Genomic DNA, 21,753 nt, shown 5'->3' with positions numbered 1-21,753 from the left:
GCCTCATCTTTGCTGAAAATATTTTGTCCATCTGTAGACAACCATATTGCATTATAATCATCAAACTTGCTAAGAGACTGGAACTTGGTTATTCCCACCACTCAGAATAAGTGATCGTGATATAATCTGATAGAGGTACTAATTGCTACCATGGCAATCATATTACAATAAAGAAATGTGTCACTTGCTGTCCGCCTGAAACTATCACAACATTGTTAATTGACTATATTCCAATACAAAACAAAAAGTTTAATGAAAAATATATAGAAATGTATAAGATCAACTTGCTATATACCTTAAGTTGACCCAGTGTTAAATGTCAAATATATTTCAAAAATTTTTTCTGAATGAAAATAAATAAAATATTTTCCACGCATGAAGTTTTAAAAAATATCCCACCAAAGGTGTTATTAAAAATAGATAACTGACTGAAATAAAACATTTGTCATGCCCATATCTGACAAAAACAATTTGTATTCAGAATATATAAACCACTCCTACAAACAGCTTATATAAAAAAATGATCAAAGACTTTAAAAAAGACCTTTCACAAAGGAAGATGTGCCAACGGCAAACAAGCTTAAGTGCTCACCAATAATAGTGATTTAGGAGATACAAACTAAAGCCACATGCTATATAGGTGGTCAAATAAAAAAGGCTGACATCATTAAACATTGATGAGAATGTAAAGCAACCAGGAATTCCATTGCTGGTGGGAATGTAAGAAAAATTTAAAATATTTTGCCCACTCTTGATAATGATTTGATAGCTAAGGGAGAAATATTAATTTAAATAACACTAGGAACTTCCCTGGTGGTCCAGGGGTTAAGAATCCAATTTTCTTATTATTATTTATTTTAATTGGAGGAGAATTGGTTTACGAAATTGTGTTAGTTTCTGCCATACATCAACTCAACATGATTCAGCCATAGGTATGTAGATGTTCCCTCCCTCTTGAACCTCCCTCCCATCTCCCACCCCATCCCACCCCTCTAGGTGGTCACATAGCACCACCTAGACCTCCCTAGGTTTGCGCTCCCTGCGTCAAACGGCAAATTCCCACTGGCTGTCTCTTTCACATACAGTGATGTGTAGGTTTCAGCGTTCCCCTTGCAGCTTGTCCCCGTCTCTCCTTCCCCTGCTGTATCCACAAGTCTGTCCTAATCTCTGTTTCTATTGCGGCTCTACAGATAGGTTCATCAGTACTGTCTTCCTAGATTCCATATATACGTGTTGATGTATTTGTTTTTCTCCTTCTGACTTACTTTATTCTGTGTAGTAGGCTCTGGGTTCATTCACCTCATTAGAACTGACTCAAATGCGTTCCTTTTCAAAGAATCCAACTGGCAATGCAGAGAATGCAAGTTCTGTCCCCGGTCGGGGAATTAAGATCCCATATGCTGCAGGGCAACTAAGCACCATGACTACTGAGCCCAGTTCTCTGGAGCCTGTGTGCCGCAACTAAGACCTGTCACAGCCAAATAAATAAAAATTTAAAAAGGAACACGAGTTTCATATGGTATAGTGTAATATCATATAACGTAATATGGTGTATAAATAGTGTAAATCAGTAATATAATTAGATCACTACCAATAATATATCAATATATAATATATTAATATATTGTATATATTACTAATATAAATATATTAATAATATAAGTGTATATATCTTATAAGCTTTAAAAAACTAGTATAAGAAACACTAGTTTACTAAGTGAACAATACTGAGTTGCCAACGGTTTTTCTCCTACACTAACTTCACCAAGAGGAGAGGGAGGCCTTCCCAAAGACCAGAAGCATAAGGACTTTTGAGATAGTGGTCTGCTATGAATACTGTTTCTTTGTACTAGAGACAAAGGACAGAGTTTCCAATCCAAGAGCCAAAAAAAGACCCAAGACAAGATGTAGCCATTGTTCCACAGTAAACATGCTTTTTAAAGGAAGTAGAGATCCTGGGTCTAAGAGAGCGATGTGGTAGACCAGAACTCTGATTCCTTTCCGGTTCTAGATCCTGGGATAAGAGTCCCACAGTTTCTCTTCTCTGAGGGAGACCACAGAAGACATGAAGCTGTGCAGAGGCCACGAGTGTGTTGGAGAGGACACAGCCTTGGAGTCACACTGACTTGGTATAAATCCAGCTCCTCGCTCGGTAGCAGGATGAGCCTGGGAAGCCAGTTTGACCTCTGCAGCCATTTTTCCTCATCTGTAAAGTGGCGATAATAACACCTACCTCTCGGGGCTGTTGTGAGAATCCACAGCAGAATCCACAGGCTGTAGTGAGAATCTAGAACCTTCTAGATGCTCAAGGTAGTCAGAACAGTAGTAGTTGTTGTGTGTTTTATTTTTTATTACGAATTGTGGTTTGAAAAAAAAAAACATATAACATGCAATTTACCATCTCCACCCCTTTCAAGTGTACGGTTCAGTAGTGTGAAGTACACTGACTTTGTTGTGCAATAGCTCTCTAGAACCTTTTCATCTTGCAAAACTGAAACTCTGTACGTACCCATGGAACAACAACAGCTCCCAATTCCCCCCTCCCCCCAGCCAGTAGTAGCGGGTTTTGTTATTACTGATCCACATGGTTATTATTAAAGCTGTGGCTACTTCAATAGTGATTGCTTTGCATTTTGAGAGTAGGTGTATATATCCTCGGTCTACTACCCAGGAACAGGCTGAGAGGTAGCTCTGTCCATATTAAAAATAAGCTACTATATTATTCCTTATTACAGGAGTCTTGTTCTAAAAGAACTCATATAGGGTTGAAGAAGACAGGAAGACGAGCCCTGCCATTAACTTTCTGTATGATTCTGTGGTCTTGGGAGAGAGGGGGGCTCAAGTGTACTGAACACCCTGTACATACCAACTCCATTGTCAGCCACCATTCAGGAAAACGGCAGTCTTATCCGAAACCAAGATGGTACCATTAATCCAGAGGCTTTCTACTCAGGGGGACCAGATGCCGCGGCCCATCTGTGGCACCATAGGACGGTATTGTCAGCTTGTCACCACTTCAACCTGGTTATTTTTATAGCCGCTGATGAGACTTTACTGGAAATGGCTTGGCATTCTTGTATAGAAAGCTCCTGCACTTAAACCTGGGTAGTTGGAATGCATGAGCCCTTGACGGAGACATTCCCACAGAGCAGATCACTTGCAGCCCAGGAAGAATTCCAGGGATGCTCAGCCTTCCCGAGGGCCAGTTCTCTCAGGACACTTGTTTGAGGCCACAGAGCCATCGTCCTCTCCTGTGCCACAGTTCTCTCACCTGCAAGGCTTACTTCACCTCCCCTGCCTGGCCCTCCCAGGAAGGAAAGAGATCTGCCAGGGTTGAAGGCAGAAGGAGAAGGGGGCAGCAGAGGACTAGACGGTTGGAAGGCGTCCCTGACTCGCATGAGTTTGAGCAAACTCCAGGGTATAGTGAGGGACAGGGAGGCCTGGTGTGCTGTAGTCCATGGGGTCGCAAAGAGTCGGACATGATTCAGTGGCTGAACAACAGGGGGAGAGAGTTCTCCCATTTTCCATTCCTCATCCCGCTTTCTTGAGTTGTAAGCTTTTCCCAGATGCCCTCTCTCTCTCTCTCAAGCGTTGACCGAATCAAGGAAGGTGGTTCCTTTGATGGAGGAAGTGACAGGAACCTGATTTGCAGCTGGGAGGGTGGAAGCGGGGACACATACTGTGTTGCCCAGGACAGCAGCATCTCTGTTCCCCACGCCTGTGTCCTGGCTTGGGAGAGGCCCCTGCATGTGGCATTTGGGGGGTAGTATGTCTTCAGGGGCATTTGCCACATTTCTAGCAATTTCTTTTTAGACTTTTATTTTGTATTGAGGTGTAGCTGATTACGTTGTGGTAGTTTCAGGTGAACAGTGAAGGGACTCAGCCACACATGTACTCCCTGAAACTCCCTTCCCATCCAAGCTGTCATATAACATTGAGCAGAGTTCCCTGTGCTATAGGACCTTGTGGGTTATCCATTTTAAATACAGCAATGTGTGCCTGTCAATTCCAAACTCCCTAACTATCCCTTCCCTAGTCCTCCCCGCCAGCAACCTTAAGTTCTCTGTCGGTGAGTCTCCTTTTGTTTTCGAGCAGTTCTTTTTCTCTGTCCCTGACTGCCTCTCTCACACCCACAGCAGCCCCTTTGAACCCTGTTTTTGCACACATTGTCTTGCTGACACTGTACGCCAAACCCTAGGTCACTGCCATGTGTATTCCCTGAACTAAAATTCTTCGGAAGCGTGGCTGAGCAAACAAGCAGGCGTTTTCCATCAGTCATGGGCTGAGTCACCTCCCCGCAAAACAGACTGAGGGGTCCCCTGGGCTTGTGTACTTTCTTGGGGGCTTCAGGGACCCTGGACAGATGGGAGATTTTGCAAGGCATCTGAAGGGCTGAAGTCAGCCAGTGAGACTCAGGGAGCTACTCTCGTCTGGGTCCTGCCTTCACCTGTGGCGGTTGTGACCCTGGATCTAGAAAATTCCTCCCACTTGGAGTTGGTTAAATGACGGCAGAGCCTGTTCTCACCAAATCACCCTCCTCCTGCCACCCAAGAGGCTGGGATTAGTCTGTTCAAGCCCTGAGTCCTGGACACCCTTTCCTACTGTTTGTCATCTGCGACTTTCTCCTAGGAACCCTGGTGCACGAGCATGCTAAGTTGCTTCAGTCATGTCCGACTCTTTACAACCCCATGGACTGTAGCCATTAGCCAATTCTACAATGAATTAGAATTCCATATAGAATTACCTAATGAAAATAAAAAAGAGGGTTTGAATTTTCACCCTTTCTGTGTGTCTGTTGCTAATGTAGTACTGTTAGCAAAGGAGATGCAAAATTACTGTTTGTGGGGCCAAGAGGCTACAGGTCAGTTCTGTGTTATTACTCTGATTTCCCTACCTATTTGCTTATGTATTAAATTGCGGTAAGATGCACATAACTTAAAATTCACCATCTTAGCCAATTTCAAGTGTAGAGTTTAGTGGCATTAAATACCTTCACATTGTTGTTCAACCGTCACCACAATTTTTTCATCTTCCCCCACTGAAACTCTGTCCCCGCTGAGCACTAACTTCCACGCCCCTCCCGCAGCCCCTGGCACCCACTCTTCTGCTTCCTGGTGGTGACTCCTCTGGGGACCTCATACAGATGCAATCGAGCAGTGCTTGTCCTTCTGTGATCGGCTTACCCTACTCGACAGAATGTCCTCAAGGTCCATCCACGTCGTGGTGTGTGTCAGAATGGCCTTCTTTTTAAGGCTGAGTAATACTCCATCATACAGATGAGTGTACTCTGTACACACTGTTTGCCCCTGGATGTATGTACCATACTTTGTTATCCGCGTATACCTTGATGAAACTTTATTTCACATTTCCATGCATGAAAAGAATTTCATTCAAAACGGCAACATTTTAGAACGGAAGTCTCTATTCCCAATTGTTTCTTTTTAAAAATTGTTTTGTTTTTATCGTGGTGAGATCCACATAAAGTGAAATTACTCATTGAAGATGTATAATTCAGTGGCATTTAGTGTGTTCATCGTTCTGTGCGGCCACCACTTCTAGTTCCAGAACATTTCTATCATCCCCCACAGAAAATCCTGTCTCCATTAGCAGAACTCCCCACTTCCCCTCCCCAGCCCCTGACAGCTGCTGATCTTCTTTCTGAGTCCACGGAGTCACCTGTTCTGGACATTCTGGATACATGGAATCATGTATTAGGTGGCCTTTCTTTTCTGGCTTTCCTCTCTCAGCCTGATGTCTTTGAGTTTCACCCTGTTGGAGCACGTGTCCGGTCTTCCTTTTCATAGCTGAGTAACATTCCATTAAACTTCTTGGCTGCGCTGTGTGGCATGAGGGATCTTAGTTCCCCAATCAGGGGTTAAATCCATGCCCCTTGCATTGAAAATACAAAGTCTTAACCACTGGACCACCACTGGTTGAGTCAGTAAGTCATCTCTGATTCTTGGGATCCCATAGACTGTAACCCACCAGTCCATGGGGTTTCCCAGGCAAGAATACTGGAGTGGGTTGCCGTTTCCTTCTCAAGCGTCCTTCCTTCCTGGCTCAGGGGATCTTCCTGAGCCAGAGATTGGCTGCGTCTCCTACACTGAAGGCAGATTCTTTGCTGCTGGGCCATCAGGGAAGCCCAGGGGCCACCAGGGAAATTCCCTATTTATTCATTATTTGATAGCCACTTGGCTTCCTCCTACTTTTTGGCTAGTATGAATGCTGCTGCAATGGTGGACTAGGTTGCCATACCTTCCTCCAGGGGATCTTCCCAACCCAGGGATCGAACCTGGGTGTCCTGGATTGCAAGCGGGTTCTTTACCATCTGAGCCATCAGGGAAGCTCATGAACATCCCAGTTGTTTCTTAAACAGACAAGCCAACAACAGCAACACCAGTAATGGAAATAATTGCCAAAACTTTTCTTCCAGGTGCCCCTCCCACTCAAAAAGACATCCTTGAGATCCATGCTTACACTGGAGTGCGAGGTCACCCAAACTGACGCTCTCCTTGGGCATTTCCACTGGCCTCCTGACTTTCTCGTGCAGAAGTCAGCTCAGAGGCCGACAGTCGTCGATGCTATCAGGTCTGTCCCGAGACACGGCAGCCCCCTCACTTCCAGTTCCAGCTCCCAGGGGCCAGCAGGATTCAGCAGCAAGAGACGGCTTGTTGCTCTGAAGTTCCACTGTGTGTGTATGTCTCTCTTTTTTGTTTCGGTTGCACCGTGCGTCTTGCAGGATCTTAGTTCTCTGACCAGGGATTGAACTAGGGCCTTCAGCAGTGAAAATGCAGAATCCTAACCACTGGCCAGCCAGAGATTTCCCTGTCTCTCTCCTACTAAATGAGGGCTTCCCTGGTGGCATAGATGGCAAACAATCTGCTTGCAAAGTAGGAGATTCAGGTTCGATCCCTGGGTCAGGAAGATCCCTGGAGAAGGGAATGGCTATCCACTCCAGTATTCTTGCCTGGAGTATTCCATGGACAGAGGAGCCTGGCGGGCTTCAGTCCATGGGATCGCAAAGAGGTGGACATGACTGAGTGACTAACAGTTTCACTTTGCACTTAATAATGAGTTCCTCATTGAGCACCTACTGTGCGCCAGGCATAGCACAGACCCCAGCCATTGGACAGCAGCCACCAAGACACATGCTAAGGTCCTCCTTTTGACAGTGGAGGAAAGGGGGTCCTGGGAGTCACAGATTGACAATAGTAAAGCCAGGAGCTCAGCTCACACCTGGCCGATGACCTAAGCCCCTGCCTGGTTGCTGGGGCTGCCCCTCTGAGTCAGCAGGGGCTCAGATTTCGGCAGACGGGGCCAAGCCGGCCAAAGGCTCCTGCGATGAACAGCGCAGATGCAGGCAGAGGGTTGGTGGGAACCAGCCGTGCTTGATGGAACAGGCGCCAACTTCTGAGATGAGAAACCCTTCCTTTGACAAACTTCAGTGTGACTCAAAACGAACTGACAAGCCCCCAGTGAGCTGGCCTAAGTCACCCCGTGTTTCACTGAGGAAATGAGACATCAGGATGTATTTGAGGTTTGGGGTTCAACGGAAACACACTGGGAATGTGGAGAATTCTGCTCCCAAGAGCTGGGATTGGCGCCTCTGGGCACATTTTAAAGCCAAGTGAAAAATGGGGCTGGCTGGACTCCTGATCCTGGTTTCTCTCCTTGCTTTGAAATATCATAGAACCCCCGAGGCCACAGACAGTGGGGGGTTAGCCAAGGAGTGTGTCTTTCGGTCTTGGGACAGTCCCCAAAAGGCCAACTCGGGGTCAAGGTTGAAATCAGGGGTGTTGGAGGTGGAGAGCAATCCAGATGTACTGGAGAAGGCCAGACGGCAACCTCATGAACAGCGAACAGCATCTGGCACTCGGCGGGTGCAGAACTATTTCCTGAATGACTGTGACAGTTTATAGCTGCACGTCTCAAAGTATGGCTGAGCCGGTCCCCAGAGCGTGGCACAGATGTCAACTTCTGAGCCCTGCCTGAGCACCCCCAGATGAGATTCAGCTTCTCCTGGAGGAATGGAGGGGTAGGAAAGAGGGGAGGCTGAGCTCCCATAGTGTGGGGGAAGGAACCTGACTTTAATTTACTTTTCTGACCAGCCCAGATGGAAGCTGTCATTCTCAGAGACTGAGCAGTTGCCTGGGGCCACAGCCAGAAGACCAGTGTCAGAGCTGGGGTGACCTGGGCCACCAGACTCCCAAGTCCTGTCTACACTGCCTGCTGCACACAACCCCGCATTAGCATTAGCACAAACTCCTGGAGTTGATCAGAAATCCTGTCATCCCAGAAGGGCCTGAATTTGGGGTTTGGTTGCATATGAGGACCTGGGAACACAAGTGCTAGGCCCACTCATGGGTACTGACTTCTCAACTGCCCCCCTCCCCTGCCATGTAGGTAGCACCCCTCACTCCTGGCTGCTCAGACCTCACTAGATGAGGGTGCCAGGTATCCATGCAGATGTCTCCACCCCAGTGAGGTCAGGCCTGCATGGTGGGAAGAAGAGAGTTTGCTGGGGGAATCGGGGCAGACTTCCTGGAGGAGGTGATGCTTGAGCTAGGCCTTGAAGGATGGACTAAGGTTTCCATGGATGCATGGAAAGGGCTTTTGGGCATCAGGAACAGTCTCTGCAATGATGTGGGGTTGCGGAGGAGCTAGGGTGAGTCGGAGTGGTGGGGAGACAGAGATTAACATGAAAGGTGAAGGGTGACAAGGAAGAAGCAGAGGTTCAGAGGAGAGAGGCTGCTGACCGTTAAGGACTGGAATGCAGAGTGTTTTCAGCATGTTCTCAACAAGCAAGAGAGAGGCGTGTCTGGAAGGCAGGGGGATACTCTCAGAAGCAACCCCCATGTGAATCCCACTGGAGCCATGAGGAGCTGCCCTTGGGGGTTTGGGGGTCACTCATGTGCAGCAGGACGGGCTCCCATTCTATAAGCCACACCCCTTTTGGAACCACAAGAAATCCCCTGGGGACACCAGAGACTTCACAGATCCCAGCCCCACCAGATCTGCAGATGAGCCCCGGGTCCACACAGTCCCCCAAGCAAAGCCGAATGCGTGTCCTGCCTCCACCCAGCCTTGGAGCTCAGGCCCCTGCAACGAATCTCCCACCTCTGTGATTTGCTGGCTCTGTCTTGAAGCAGGTCTCTCTGTACTATCGTTACTTCAATTCCACGTATTTCCAAGGTTGCCAACTTTCTCGTGTTTGGGGTTTCTAATTTCATTCCACTGTGGTCGGAGAACATACTTGGTATTATCTCAAGCCTCTTCAATTTGTTGAGGTTGGTTGGTGGCCCATCCTGGGGAATGTTCATGTGTATTCTGCCGCCTTTGGGTGGAGTATTCTAGACACGTCTGTTCAGTCTTGTTGGTTTCCATGCCTGCGTATTCAGTCATGTCTGACTCTGCGACCCCATGGACTATAGCCTGCCAGACTCCTTTGTTCATAACATTTCCAAGGCAAGAATACTGGAGTGGGTTGCCATTTCCTCCTCCAGGGGATCTCCCTGACCCAGGGATCAAACCCACGTCTCCTGCATTGCAGGCAGATTCTTTACCACTGAGCCATCAGGAAAGCCTAATTGGTTTCCAAACTCCCTCTACTGAAGGAAAAAAAAAAAAAAAAAACAGTGGTGGAGGGGAGAGAAGAATAGAAAGGCTTGTCAATAACATGTTCTGTTCACGTTGATCTAGGTTAAAACAGAGCAGGTCCTGGGAAGCAAGGGCCATTGGCAGGCACTCGGCCTGTGTATCTAGCTCTTGTGACTCAGGGCAGCCAAGGGGCGCAGGAGGTCTGGCCGGCCGATCCCACTGAGTGGCCTCTGCTGCTCTGGAGTGAAGGCAGATGATGCTGGCCTAGCTCAGGCCCTGGTCTGGTGGAGGGTCTCACAGTCTGGCCTCCAGGCGTCTGTGTACCTTCTCGAGAAGGCTGTCCTGGGCCTTCTACACCTGGTAGAGCATCTTGTAGGCTGAGCGGGCAGGCGGGCGTGCCGGGTGTGAGTGGCACCTCGACCGCAGGCCGGTCCAGCTCCCTGGGAGCCTCAGCGTCTCTACACAGCCTGTGCTGCTGCGAAAACCCAATTTCCGGACCACCCCAAAGCCAGGCCACTGGCAGCGCTCCCCTCCCCTCTGCTGTTGCCCCCATTTTACAGAGGAGGAAACCGAGGCGCAGAGTGTGGCTGGTTGGAGCTGACGGTGGTGAGCTGGTGTTGATGTGAGATGGGAGTCCTGAGCGATTTGCAGCTGGGCCTGGGCAAGCTTCTCAGAAAAGGAAAACACATCTGAGTTTCCGAGAGGCGGTGAATAAAGCTTTCAAAAGAAAACAAGAGATCCAGGATTCTACTTCTGGGTCGATGGCCGAAGAGCTGAAAGCAGAGCCTCAAAGACATGTGTGCACACCCGTGTTCATGGCAGCTTTACCCACAGCAGTCAAAACGAGAGGGCAGCCCAAGCTTCCAGCAGCGGATGAGAAGATAAACAAATGTGGGCTATCCACACGAAGGAATATCACTCAGCCGTAAACAGGAAGGAAATTCTGAAATACGTGACAGCATGGATAAACCTCGAGGACAGGATGCAGCCGCAAAAAGACATATGGGGTGTGACCCCACTCCCACGAGGTCCCTAAAGCAGTCAGATTCGTAGAGACAGGAGGTAGAGTGACGGGTCCCAGGGCCTGGGCTTGCAGCTGGGGAGTTTGTGTTGAATGGGGCCAGAGGTTCACTTGGGGAAGATGAGAAATTTCTGGAGATGGATGGTGATAGTGGCTGAACCACAGTCTGAGTGTACTTAATGCCGCAGACCCACATGTACACTTAATACTGGTTAAAATGGTTGATTTGGGGACTTCCCTGGGGGTCCATCCAGTGGTTAAGACTTTGCCCTCAGATGCACGGGGGGCAGGTTTGATCCCTGGACAGAGAGCTAAGATCCTACCTGCCATGCAGCCGTAAAACCAAAACATAAAATGGGAGCAGTATTGTAACAGGGCTTCCATGGGGGCTGAGATGGTGAAGAATCGGCCTGCAATGCAGGAGGCCCGGGTTTGAGAGTGGGCGCGCATACATACACACACACACACAGAGAATTGTAACAAATTCAGTAAAGACTTTAAACATGGTCCACATTAAAAAAAAAAAATCTTTAAAAAAGGGTTAGTTTTGTTATGTGTGTTTTTTGTTGTTGTTCAGTTGCTTGGTTGTGTTCGACTCTTTGTGACCCCATGGACGCCTGTCCTTCACCATCTCCTAGAGTTTGCTCAAACTCATGTCCATCGAGTCAGTGATGCCATCCAACCATCTCATCCTCTGTTGTCCCCTTCTCCTGCCCTCAATCTTTCCCAGCATCACGGTCTTTTCCAATGAGTCAGCTCTTCACATCAGGTGGTACTTCAGCTTCAGCGTCAGTCCTTCCAAGGAATATTTAGGGTTGATTTCCTTTAGGATTGACTGGTTTGATCTCCTTGCTGTCCAAGGGACTTTCTAGAGTCTTGCATTTTATGACAGTGAAAAAAGAAAGAAAACAAGAGATGGACGGGAGGAAGATGAGAAAATGGAGAAGACAGAGGGTGGATATGGTACTCAGTCCTGAAGCAGGGTCTTGTCAGAGTCCCTGTCTCCATTCTCCCTAGAACAGTGAGCTTACTTCTCATGGTTGGTCTCAGCCAAGGTCCCACCCAGGGAGCCCCCCAGTCAGAACCAGCCTCCAGGGTTTGGGGTGAAAAATACTAAGGGAACCAAGAGAAGAGTAGGCGAGGGTGCGTGGCCTCAGAGAGAAAAGGGGTCATGGCACAGGAACCATGTTAATGGGCTTGAGGGACATGGGCTGGTGGTCACCCTGGCCTGCATCCTTCTGTGGCTCCCACTGCCCTTCAGTCCTGCATCCCGGACTCACCCCTGCCTCCTCCTGTGGGTTCCAGCCAGATCCACCTTCTCCCTCTTGAAAGCTCCCTAGGTGGGACCTCCCTCCACCCCTCTGCCTTCCAGGTGGGTCAATCCATGAGCCCTAGCATTGGAGGCAGGATCAGTGGCGGTCCCACAAGGCTGAATCAGCTATGTCCTCCGAGAAGCCCAGCATAGGCTCAGGGATCCGTGGAGGAGACCAGTGGGGCAGGGGTGCAGAGCCGTGTGGGACTGGACTGCCGCTGGGTCAGCCTTGGGGACTCTGGGTGAGGACGTAGGGAGACAGCACTCGAGAAACCCTGGCTTTTCCTGCTGTGCGGCCTCAGGCGGGCTCCTGTCTTCTCTGAGCCTCCCCGTGCGCTGCTCACCTCCCTGGCACACCAAAGAGTTCATCTGCTCTGCCTGCCCCCATTCCACCTATTTGGGTAACATTGGCCAACGTGCAGTCAGGCCTGGAGGAGCCTAGTCATTTGAAAGAAGTCACCGAGTGTGGCCCATTAGGAGGATCCATTGACTCCTCCATCCCAGAGAGTGTGTAAGGTTAGCTGGACGGACAGGGCCTGGAAGGGCAAGGAGCAGCTGGCTAGCATTTCCAGCTGCATGAACGGCAGGTGCAAAGGCCCTGAGGCAGGTCTGGAAGGCATGTCTGTTTATTCGCAGAGCCGCGTGTGGCCATAAATGTGACCCTGCCCCCGCCCTCTCTATCTCTTCTAGAAGAAGAATTAGAATGGGTGGAGGATGGGGCGTTGAGGTTTGCCTCCTCCCTCTGCCTCTCTCATGAACCAGAGTGAACCTGGTCTTCTGAAGGTGCACAGTGAAGGGAAAACCCCTACCTTCAGAGTGGGAGTCTTAGCACCAATGAATGACTCTGGGAAACACCTCTGGGCCTCAGTTTCCTCTTCTACAAGGACAGGGAGAGGATGCCTTTGAGGTGCTTTCCCCTGGTTCAGCTCGAGAAGCAGAGGTGTTGGGACCTGAGATTCCAGGGCCAGCTTCTTTCACCTGGTGTCTGGTGAGAGTCAGTGGGGCCCCGGCCCCTTGTCTGGTGGCCTCCTGCCTTTCCCCTGAAGATCCGGTGGTGTTTGGCTTTGAGGCCTCAAAGATTCCCCCAGTATAGCTTGGCTTGGCTGCTACTAGTGGCTATGGGAAGAAAGCAGGGAACAACATTTCCCATCTGGAGAACAGCAGGTGCGAAGGCCCTGAGGCAGGACTGAAGAGGAGCATGTCTGGTAGACAGTAAGGAGAACAGTGTGGCTGAGCACGTAGGCGTGAAAGAGAGCTGGGCAGGAGGAGGTGGGGCCCCACAGACCACAGTGAAATCTTTGGATTTATTCTAGAATGATAATGACCTGCTATATGATACCGTCTGCTTTTACTGGGGAGATGGAACTGTCCCCAGTGCGTGGTCCGCGTAGAGGAGCCCCTGGGTCCAGTGCCCTAGCTGGTTTGTGTTTCGGCTGCACGGGGCCTTTGCCGTGGCCTGTGCACCTTGTCTAGTTGCGGCAAGCTGGGGGCTAATATCTAGTTGCAGTGTGTGGTCTTCTCATTGTGGCGGCTTCTCTTGTTTCGGAGTATGGGCTCTAGGGCACAGAGCCCTCAGAGGTTGGAGCTCGCAGGCTTTAGAGTGCAAGCTCAGTAGTTGTAGGGCACGGGCTTAGTTGCCCCATGGCACATAGGATCTTCCCAGATCAGGGATTGAATTTGTGACTCTTGCGTTGGCAGGCAGATTTTTAATCACTGGACCACCAGATAAGTTCCCTTCTTTTGCTTTTTATTGCAACATCTCAGGGAACTCCATCCACCCAGTTAAGCTCCCTCCCCCCAGACACCTATGTTTCCTGAGCCTGCTCCTCTTTGCCCAAGATTTTCCAGAAGATGAGTTTTCCAGGATATTCAGAGGGAAGCCTCTCAAGGACTCACTGGAGGCTTCCAGGCCTGCCAGGTAGTGTGCAGGAAGGAAAGAGGGGGAGTTTGAAGCAGTTTAGCATGTAGGTGTTTCCAGGTGTGGGTAGGAGCTGTGATGTCAAGATTGGGCCAACCTGGGTTTGAGCCCAGCCTCCACCACCTACCCCTGCACTGGGCTAGGGGCTAGCCTTCCTCTCTTGGCACCCACTATCCACATTTGGAAGATGGGGGTGGCTATTCTCTGCCCCCACACACCACAGCTTAGTGGGAAGGTTGAAAGAGAGAATCTGTGTTAAGGGACAAAAGCACCTGCCCCAGCCAGGCGCTCAGCTCAAGTTCTCACTGCCTTAGTCATTCAACAAACACTTGTGGATCCTGGCTCTGGGTGATGAGGCGAGGCTGAATCACTTCTGCTTCCCCAGAACTCTGCTCAGGACTGAGGCATTGGGAGTATTTGCGGAATGAATGAGTGGAGAAGAGAGACAGATTGAGAGAGAGAGAGGAAGAATGGAACAGAGGTGGAGAGAAGGAAAGGAAGAGAGATTGAGAGAAAGATTATCAGCTGTCTATGCATCCTTCATATCTGTCTATCGTCTATGCATCCAGCCATCATACTTATCTATCCATCATCTATCTATATATCCATCCCTCTATCCAGTCATCTATCCATTCATTCATCTATCCATCCATCATCTATCTATCCATCCACTATTCAACTATGCATCCGTCCATTCATTATATCTAACCATCATCTATCCATCCACCCACCATATCTATCATCTCTCTATCCATACATTCATCCACAACCATCCATCATATCTATATATCCATCCATCCATCCAGTTGTCTGTCCGTTCATTTATCCATCGTATCTATCCATCTATCATCTGTCGATCGATCTATCATCTCTCTGTCCGTCACATCCATCTATCTGTCTATCTGTTTCTGTATCTGGAAACATGAAAAGAAGTGGCTGGGGGGAGAAAGACTTGAAAGGCACACACACTGACCTCATCCCCACCACTGAGAACAATCCGGCCCCAGTGGTGATGGTGATGGGGCTGAGAAACCCTGAGCTTGTCACACACCTGCTCAGCATGAGTCCAGGCACCTGCCTCGTGCTGGTGCCTCTGAGAACCATTCATCACTGACCTGTCGCCTTGAAACTCTGTAGGGTGTGGCTGAATCTGGGTGCTAGCTCAGCTTTGCTGATGGGGTAGAGTGCTGAGTCAGGCGTATACTGGGACTCACCTCCTCCTCTGAAGGCTCTCCCTGCCCCCATTTCACACCACATCATTCTGCAGGATGCCTGAGCCTCCCTGACATACAGGAAACTCCTGCGAGAAAAACAGCTCCTATATCTTTCGCCCATCACTGGAGTCACTCTTGGGAGAGCATTTTGGACAATACCCAAAGCCCTCCAAAACCGTTATCTTTTTCAGCCCTAGGAGGACAATCTGAAATATGGCCCAGCATGTATTTACAGATGCCTGGTGCTTGTCTGCATAAGCAACTCCTGGCCCATCTAAATGGAATATTATGTAGCCAACTAAAATGATGATAAAACCATATCATGGAGGAAAATAGATGGAAAAATAGTTATAATCTTTCCTGGAAAAAAAAAAAAAAAAGAAAAGATACAGTAGTCACAGCCATGTGAAAACAACCACTGACCAGCAATCCCTTTCTCCAAAAAACTTTTGATGGGAACTGGGTTATAGAATGAAGGGCAAAAGTTATTTTTTTTTTCCTGGTTTAATACTTTGTATTTTCTCAAGTGGACACCAGGAAGGAAAAGTGTTCTGCATCTTCTCACAGGGGTGGAGATGGGGCCCAGCAGTGAAGTTTTATTCATATTTTTCTCTGGGTAGCATCATCTATCGTGGAAGCTTGCTCCCTGAGATGGAGCCCCCTCCTCGCTGATAGAAGTGATGGATGAAGATGATTGTTTAGGAACCTGAGCGTTTCAACTGTGACACTAATGACACGGGGACCGAATGACTCCGAGGAGGGAACAGCCTTGCGTCTGCTACACTGCTTCTGCAGCATCCCCGGCTCCCACCCACTCAATGCAAGCAGCATCCCCCAGTTGTGGCAACCCCAAATATCTCGAGACCGGGTTGCCACTGGCTGAGAACCGCTCATCTGGAAGATGTTAGGCATAAGTCAAGCTTTGGGTTTCAGAGAGGGGCAGAGAAAACAATCAGTCAGCGAGGGTTTCTGCATTAATCAGTGCGAGCCAGCTCTTTGCAGGCCCGTGTCTCTTGCCGAAAGGTACAGCTGTGTAGGAGCCTGACACTTTCTATTGTCTCAGTCAGAGGTACTCAGGAAACAGAAACTTCAGCAGCGTCAGTCCCTTCACAAGTAGCCTCTCATTGGAGCCAGAGGCCTCTGGGAGGTGTTTTCAAGCCAGTGAGAAAAATGGTTTTACCCCAAAACTCAATGAGGAAGATCAGAGGACCCTACCAAAAATTACTTAAAATCTCTTTCAAGTCATTCTTCTACTCCTATTGCCTCTGAAACCAGTTCCAAGCTAAGAGGGGGTGTTTCCAGAGATGGAGGGGGCCGTGCTCTGCTCTGGAATCGTTTTTTTTTTTTTTTTTCAAAAGCTGCAGAGAGAGGATACGGAGGCTCACACACGCACACTCGCATGCCCTGCATCGCTAGCGGAAGTGGGTCCAGGCTATTGACTCAAGAAAGATGAATCAGATTGTCATCTTCCATTTCTGCTTTTTGTGGATTGCCAAACACTCTCAGCTGTTTCCAGGGCTGCTGGGGAGGCAGGGAGGCGGGGGGTGGTGGTAGGAAGGATGAAGAGAGGGAGGGAGGGAGGAAATCCCAGCCTCTGTCGCAACAGGGCAAGAGTGTTTTTAAAACAGGCACTGCTTACAAGCTATTTTCACTTTCTGCAAACAACTTGTGCAATTGTTAGTGGCCATAGTTACCCACCCAGGGCTCCGAGAAGGGTGAAGAGAAGGGGGAACCTGGCAGGGAGCGGTACCTCCGTGCCTGATCCGAGGCATCCAGGGGGCTGTGTGGGGATCCTGTCTTGCTCACGAGGTAGACTTCTGGAGTGGACACCTCCAACCATCAAGGCTGGGGCTCTGATGTGACTGTGTCACACAAGGGCTGCAGGGGAGGGTCTTCTAACCCTCCAACACCAGCAGCAAGTGGCTTGCTACAGAAATCCCTCTAGTGGGATCTGGGGACCCTTGGGAAGCAGACAGACCAGGCTGACACCTTGACATCACTGTTCCATAGCTACCTCTCTGGGCCTCTTGTTTTCTCCTCTGGAAAAGAATACTCACCATTCATGACCCTCAAATATGGATTTCCTTTTTTTTTTTTCTAACAGGATGGGGAACTCATCTTAAAAAAAAAAATTCTGCTAAAAGGCAAGACTAGTGAAAGGCAATGCAGGTCAGAAACTCAGCACTTTACCCCTTCCAAAAAAAAAAGTCTGTGCTTTACAAAAGTTTGGCTAAAACCTCAGAAGCTTCCAAAAAGAGGTAAGACTTTTTTTCAGCCTAGAGAAGGCCACGTCAGTGGGACTAGCAAGCAGTTTCTCCAGCTCTAGGGAAAAGCAGGCAATTTATGGTTCAGGGAACAACCTTAAAATAACTCCTTCAGTCCTAAAATGCAGTGTTTAAATTTATAGAAAAACCCACAGGTTCCTGGCAGCTGGGGGCTGCAACTGGCAACCCTGGGTGCTAGCTGGGGCAGGACCTCCCCCCTCACCCAGACTCTGCCAGGCTGTCCTCCATCTAAGCTGCCTGTCCCCACATCCTCTCACCCCTCCCAAGTGTCCCAAGCCCCCAGTTATCCAAGAGGCTGGACCAGAGCTGTGATTTTTTTTTCAAACGATGCAAAACTTTTTTTTTTAATTAAAAAAAACAGCAAAATCTTATAAAAATGTTCTACTAGGTAGTCAAAATGCCCACTTGTCTTATTTACAATAATACAATATGTCACAGTTTCTATGTACAATATTATAAAAAAACGTTGCACAGTACAAGTTAAGGCGTTATTTTTCACAAGGCATCAAGCCTCGATCCTCTAGTGTAGACCCGGTGGGGCTGGGGGAAGACGACGCTTAATTATTGCACCATTTTGAAAACAAAACTCGTCAAGGAGGATCGTGGTCTTCTCCCACCGGGCCTTCAGTCTCTGCTGGGGGTCGGGCATCGTGGGGGCGGGGGGGGGGGCGGGCGGGGAGGGGCGCCCCCTCGGTGGCCACGCTGTGCCCGGCCCCGGTCCTCTGGGCCCAATAAATACCAGTCACAGTTTGGAAGGGGGCCGTGCCCGGCGCGTGGGACCCGCCACGGCCGCGCGCGGGTGGGGGTGGGGGGCGTCCGGGCTACATGTGCCGCTTCATGTGCAGCGCCAGGTGGTCGGAGCGCGAGAAGGCACGGTCGCACAGGTGGCACTGGAAGGGCCGGTGGCCGGTGTGCTTGCGGTAGTGGCGCGTGAGCTCGTCCGATCGCGCGAACTTCCAGCCGCAGCCTTCCCAGTTGCAGTGGTAGGGCTTCTCGCCTGCAGGGAGAGGGCGAGAGCGGGCCTTAGTTTTCCTCCGGTACTCACCCCGCTGCCTAGTGGCTACTCGGGCGCGCACATCCTACCCTTAACCAGCTCTCCGAAGTGCTCCCGGCTACTTTTTGAACCCGTAGGCATCTTAGGCACAGGATCCCTCACTCCCCGGTCTCGCGATCCTCACTCCCCGGGTGTCCGAGGCGCACCCTGTCCGGACGCTCCTCGGTGTCTAGAGCCACGCCCCCAGGGGGCCCCTAAGCCTGCACTCTCTCCGCAACAGTCCGAGACACAGGGTCCCCCTAGGTTTCCTAAGTGCTCACCCCTGTCCAAAGTCCCGAGCCACGCTCCCAGGAGGATCCTAGGGGCGCACTCACGCCCCCGGTTCCCGAACCACGCCCCCAGGGGGCTTTCTAAGACCTCGCCCCCTGCCCAACCCTTGCGCTACGCCCTCTGGGGGTTCCCAAGCACGCCCTTCCGCTAGCGCGCCCCCGCAGTGGTCCCCAGCCCGTGCTCGCCGCCCACCTGTATGCGTGCGCAGGTGCGCCTTGAGGTGCGAGCTCTTGGTGTAGGTCTTGCCGCAGCCCGCGTAGCTGCAGGTGTGCGTGGCCGTGCGTTTCCGCGGCCAGGACCGGCGGCCGCGCTTGGGCTTGGCCTCCAGCAGCTCCAGCGGAGACGCAGGCGGCGTGAGGAGACCTCGGGCGGCGGGTGGCGCCAAACCCAGAGCCGCCGCGGCGGCGGCCGCGTCGTCAAAGAGACCGAAGGCGGCGGGCGCGGACGGCGCGTAATGCAGGCCGGGCCCGGGCGCGCCGAAGCCCGGGCCGCCGAAGGGAGGCGGGAAGGGGGCGCGCGGGCCGGGTGCAGGCAGGCGCGCGGGGCCATCAGGGCTGAGCGGTGGCGTGTCGGCCGGTGGCGGGGGCCGGCCCCCGGGGCCTCGCATGCACGCGGCTGCCGTGCCGGGGGCGCCTTCGCGTTTGAGGCCCCGTGGTCCGCGGGCCAGGCCGGGCGGGCAGCCGTAGCCGCCGCCGCCACCGTCCGCCTCGGGGGGCTCAGCCTTCACTAGGCGGCCCGGCGGCGCCAGCAGAAAGCGACCGTGCAGCGCGGGTCCCGGTGGCACGTCCAGTTCGGGCCGCAGCAGCTCGGACACCAAACCGCCCGCGGGGGCGCCATAGGGAGGCGGCGCGCCGGGGTCCGGGTAGTAGAACGCGGGCGGCGGGGGCGGCGGGGGCGGCGGGGGCGGCGGGGGCTCCGGGGCGGACTCAGCTCCCAGGCCGTCCAGCCCCATGGACAGGATGAAGTCCAACACGTTGTTGAGGTCGTCGTCGGTGCCGCCTGCCTCGGGCTCGGTGCGCGGCCAGCGCTGCGGGTGACAGGGCGATAGGCGCGGGAGTGAGCGCGCGGTGGGGCGGGGATCGCGGCCCGCTACCCGCCTTCCGTTACCCTGAGCCCGCCGTGCCTGCCGCCTGCGTTCTCCTACCCCGCAGCCCACGTTCTGCTACCCTGAGCCAGCCGCCCCCGCCGCCCGCGGTCCCTGCCGCCCTCACCTCCTGCAGGCCGCGCTCCCGGCACGGGTTAGCGAAAGTGGAGAAGGACGGGAGGATGGGCTCGCTCAGCGCCATGGCTGGGACCTGGGGCTGACGCGGATTCGGGACACCGGTGAGAGGCTGCCCGAAGCCGGGCTGGTCGGGGCGCGGGCGGGCGGGGACGGCTCTGCGGGCCGCGGCCGGGCCCGCCCAAGCCTTATAGGCGCGGCGCGCGCGGGGGCCGGGCCAAGGCGGCGGCGGCGGAAACGCGTCCCGGATGGGGACGAGCTCCGGGCGCAGCCTAAATTTAGCCGCGGTATATAAGCCGGCGGGCGGCGGCGGCGGCCGTGGCCACTGAGGCCGCCAGGGCCCTGCACGGCCGGCTCGGCCCCGAGCGCGAACAGCCAGGCCGCGCCCCCCCCCCGGGCCCGCCCCCGCCCGTCTCCCAGGCGACGGCGTCAACACACGCCGCACAACAGCAGCGTGACGCTCAGGGATCCCCGCTGTCCCTTCGTGGGCTCCCGCCTGCGTGAGGACAGGGAGGACCCGGAGCGGGGAATAGCATCGGGGACCCGGGACTGTGAACGGACCAGGATCCCTGACGGATGGGGAAATGGGCCCCGCAGTCACAGAAGGGTCCCCCAAATCCTTGATGGATGGGGGTAACGGGTCCAGCGAGCTCAGGGTGGTGTTCCCTGGACTCATGATGGATGGAGAGACTCAGCGGCTCATTTCCTTGGGACCCACCAAACCCTGATCTACTGCTAGGCCCACCACTCTGCTCGCATGATGATACCAAGAAGTGTTAAGTTTTTGAGACGCTCCGTCTCAAGGCAGCCCTTCAGGGAGGGGAAACTGAGATTCCGGACGTGCTGGGAGAGGCTTGAGGTCTGACAGCTGTCCACAGGCTTGGTGCCTTTTCTGACTCATGTAAGTGAAGAGACTCAAGACAAGGAATCTGACAATATAGATCCAGAACAGCGGGGCCGGTGGCAACAAACCTCCGCTGGGAGCATCTTAAACACGGCCCCCTAGGTGCCTCACACCACGCTTGAGGACCTGCCAGGAAGGGACTGTCCCTCCGGCTGTTACTGCGTGCTGTTCTCTGTGGGCACTGGAAACGCATTTGCCAACAGGCAGACAAATCCCTGCCTTCGAGGCTTTCACTGTAATGGGGGGTGGGGGGTGGGGAGGAGATGTCAAATGAACAGCTATTTAGGGGAAAGCAGGGGCCAGAGAAGGCAATGGCACCCCACTCCAGTACTCTTGCTTGGAAACTCCCATGGACGGAGGAGCCTGGTAGGCTGCAGTCCATGGGGTCGCTAAGAGTCCGACACGACTGAGCGACTTCACTTTCACTTTTCACTTTCATGCACTGGAGAAGGAAATGGCAACCCACTCCAGCGTTCTTGCCTGGAGAATCCCAAGGATGGAGGAGCCTGGTAGGCTGCCGTCTATGGGGTCGCGCAGAGTCAGACACGACTGAAGCGACTTAGCAGCAGCAGCAGCAGCAGCAGCAGGGGCTGGAGATAGGTCGTGAGTGTGTGTGAGACGGGGAGAGAGAGAATGTGTGGAATTTTGAACCTCACCCAAGAGGAGATGTGTGAGTCAAGATGTGGGGGGAAGGGGAGCCAAGTGGGTATCAAAGGGAGAGTATCTCATGGTGTAACCTGGAGCCGGTATCCAGCCTTGGCCTCTTGATACCAGCACTCACATTCAGGCTTGGAGGTGTCCATGATCAGGTAGCGTCCCACAGCCAGGCGGGGAGGGGTGCAGGCAGCTCCTAACCTGAAAACCTTCCCTGGGGTCAGGAGACTTTGTCACGGATAGAGTCTGGACCCCCCCCCAAAGCCAGGGCCACTGCAGGGGGACCCCCTTGCCATCCCACAGAT

General features: G+C 52.1%; 1 protein-coding gene across 1 annotated transcript; it reads right to left on the bottom strand.

The window, feature by feature from the left end:
* Positions 17,660–20,072, bottom strand: KLF2 (Kruppel like factor 2). Its single transcript, XM_018051334.1, has 3 exons — positions 19,883–20,072; positions 18,864–19,698; positions 17,660–18,344 (listed from the first exon to the last, which is right to left on the bottom strand). Exons 1-3 carry the CDS (start codon positions 19,955–19,957, stop codon positions 18,169–18,171), a joined length of 1,086 nt encoding a protein of 361 aa, XP_017906823.1. The 5' UTR covers positions 19,958–20,072; the 3' UTR covers positions 17,660–18,168.

This window comes from Capra hircus, chromosome 7 (genome assembly GCF_001704415.2).
Source record: "Capra hircus breed San Clemente chromosome 7, ASM170441v1, whole genome shotgun sequence".
Lineage (NCBI taxonomy): Eukaryota > Metazoa > Chordata > Mammalia > Artiodactyla > Bovidae > Capra > Capra hircus.
The sequence above is the reverse complement of the archived record's forward strand: the minus strand, read 5'-3'. Positions and strand labels throughout refer to the sequence as shown.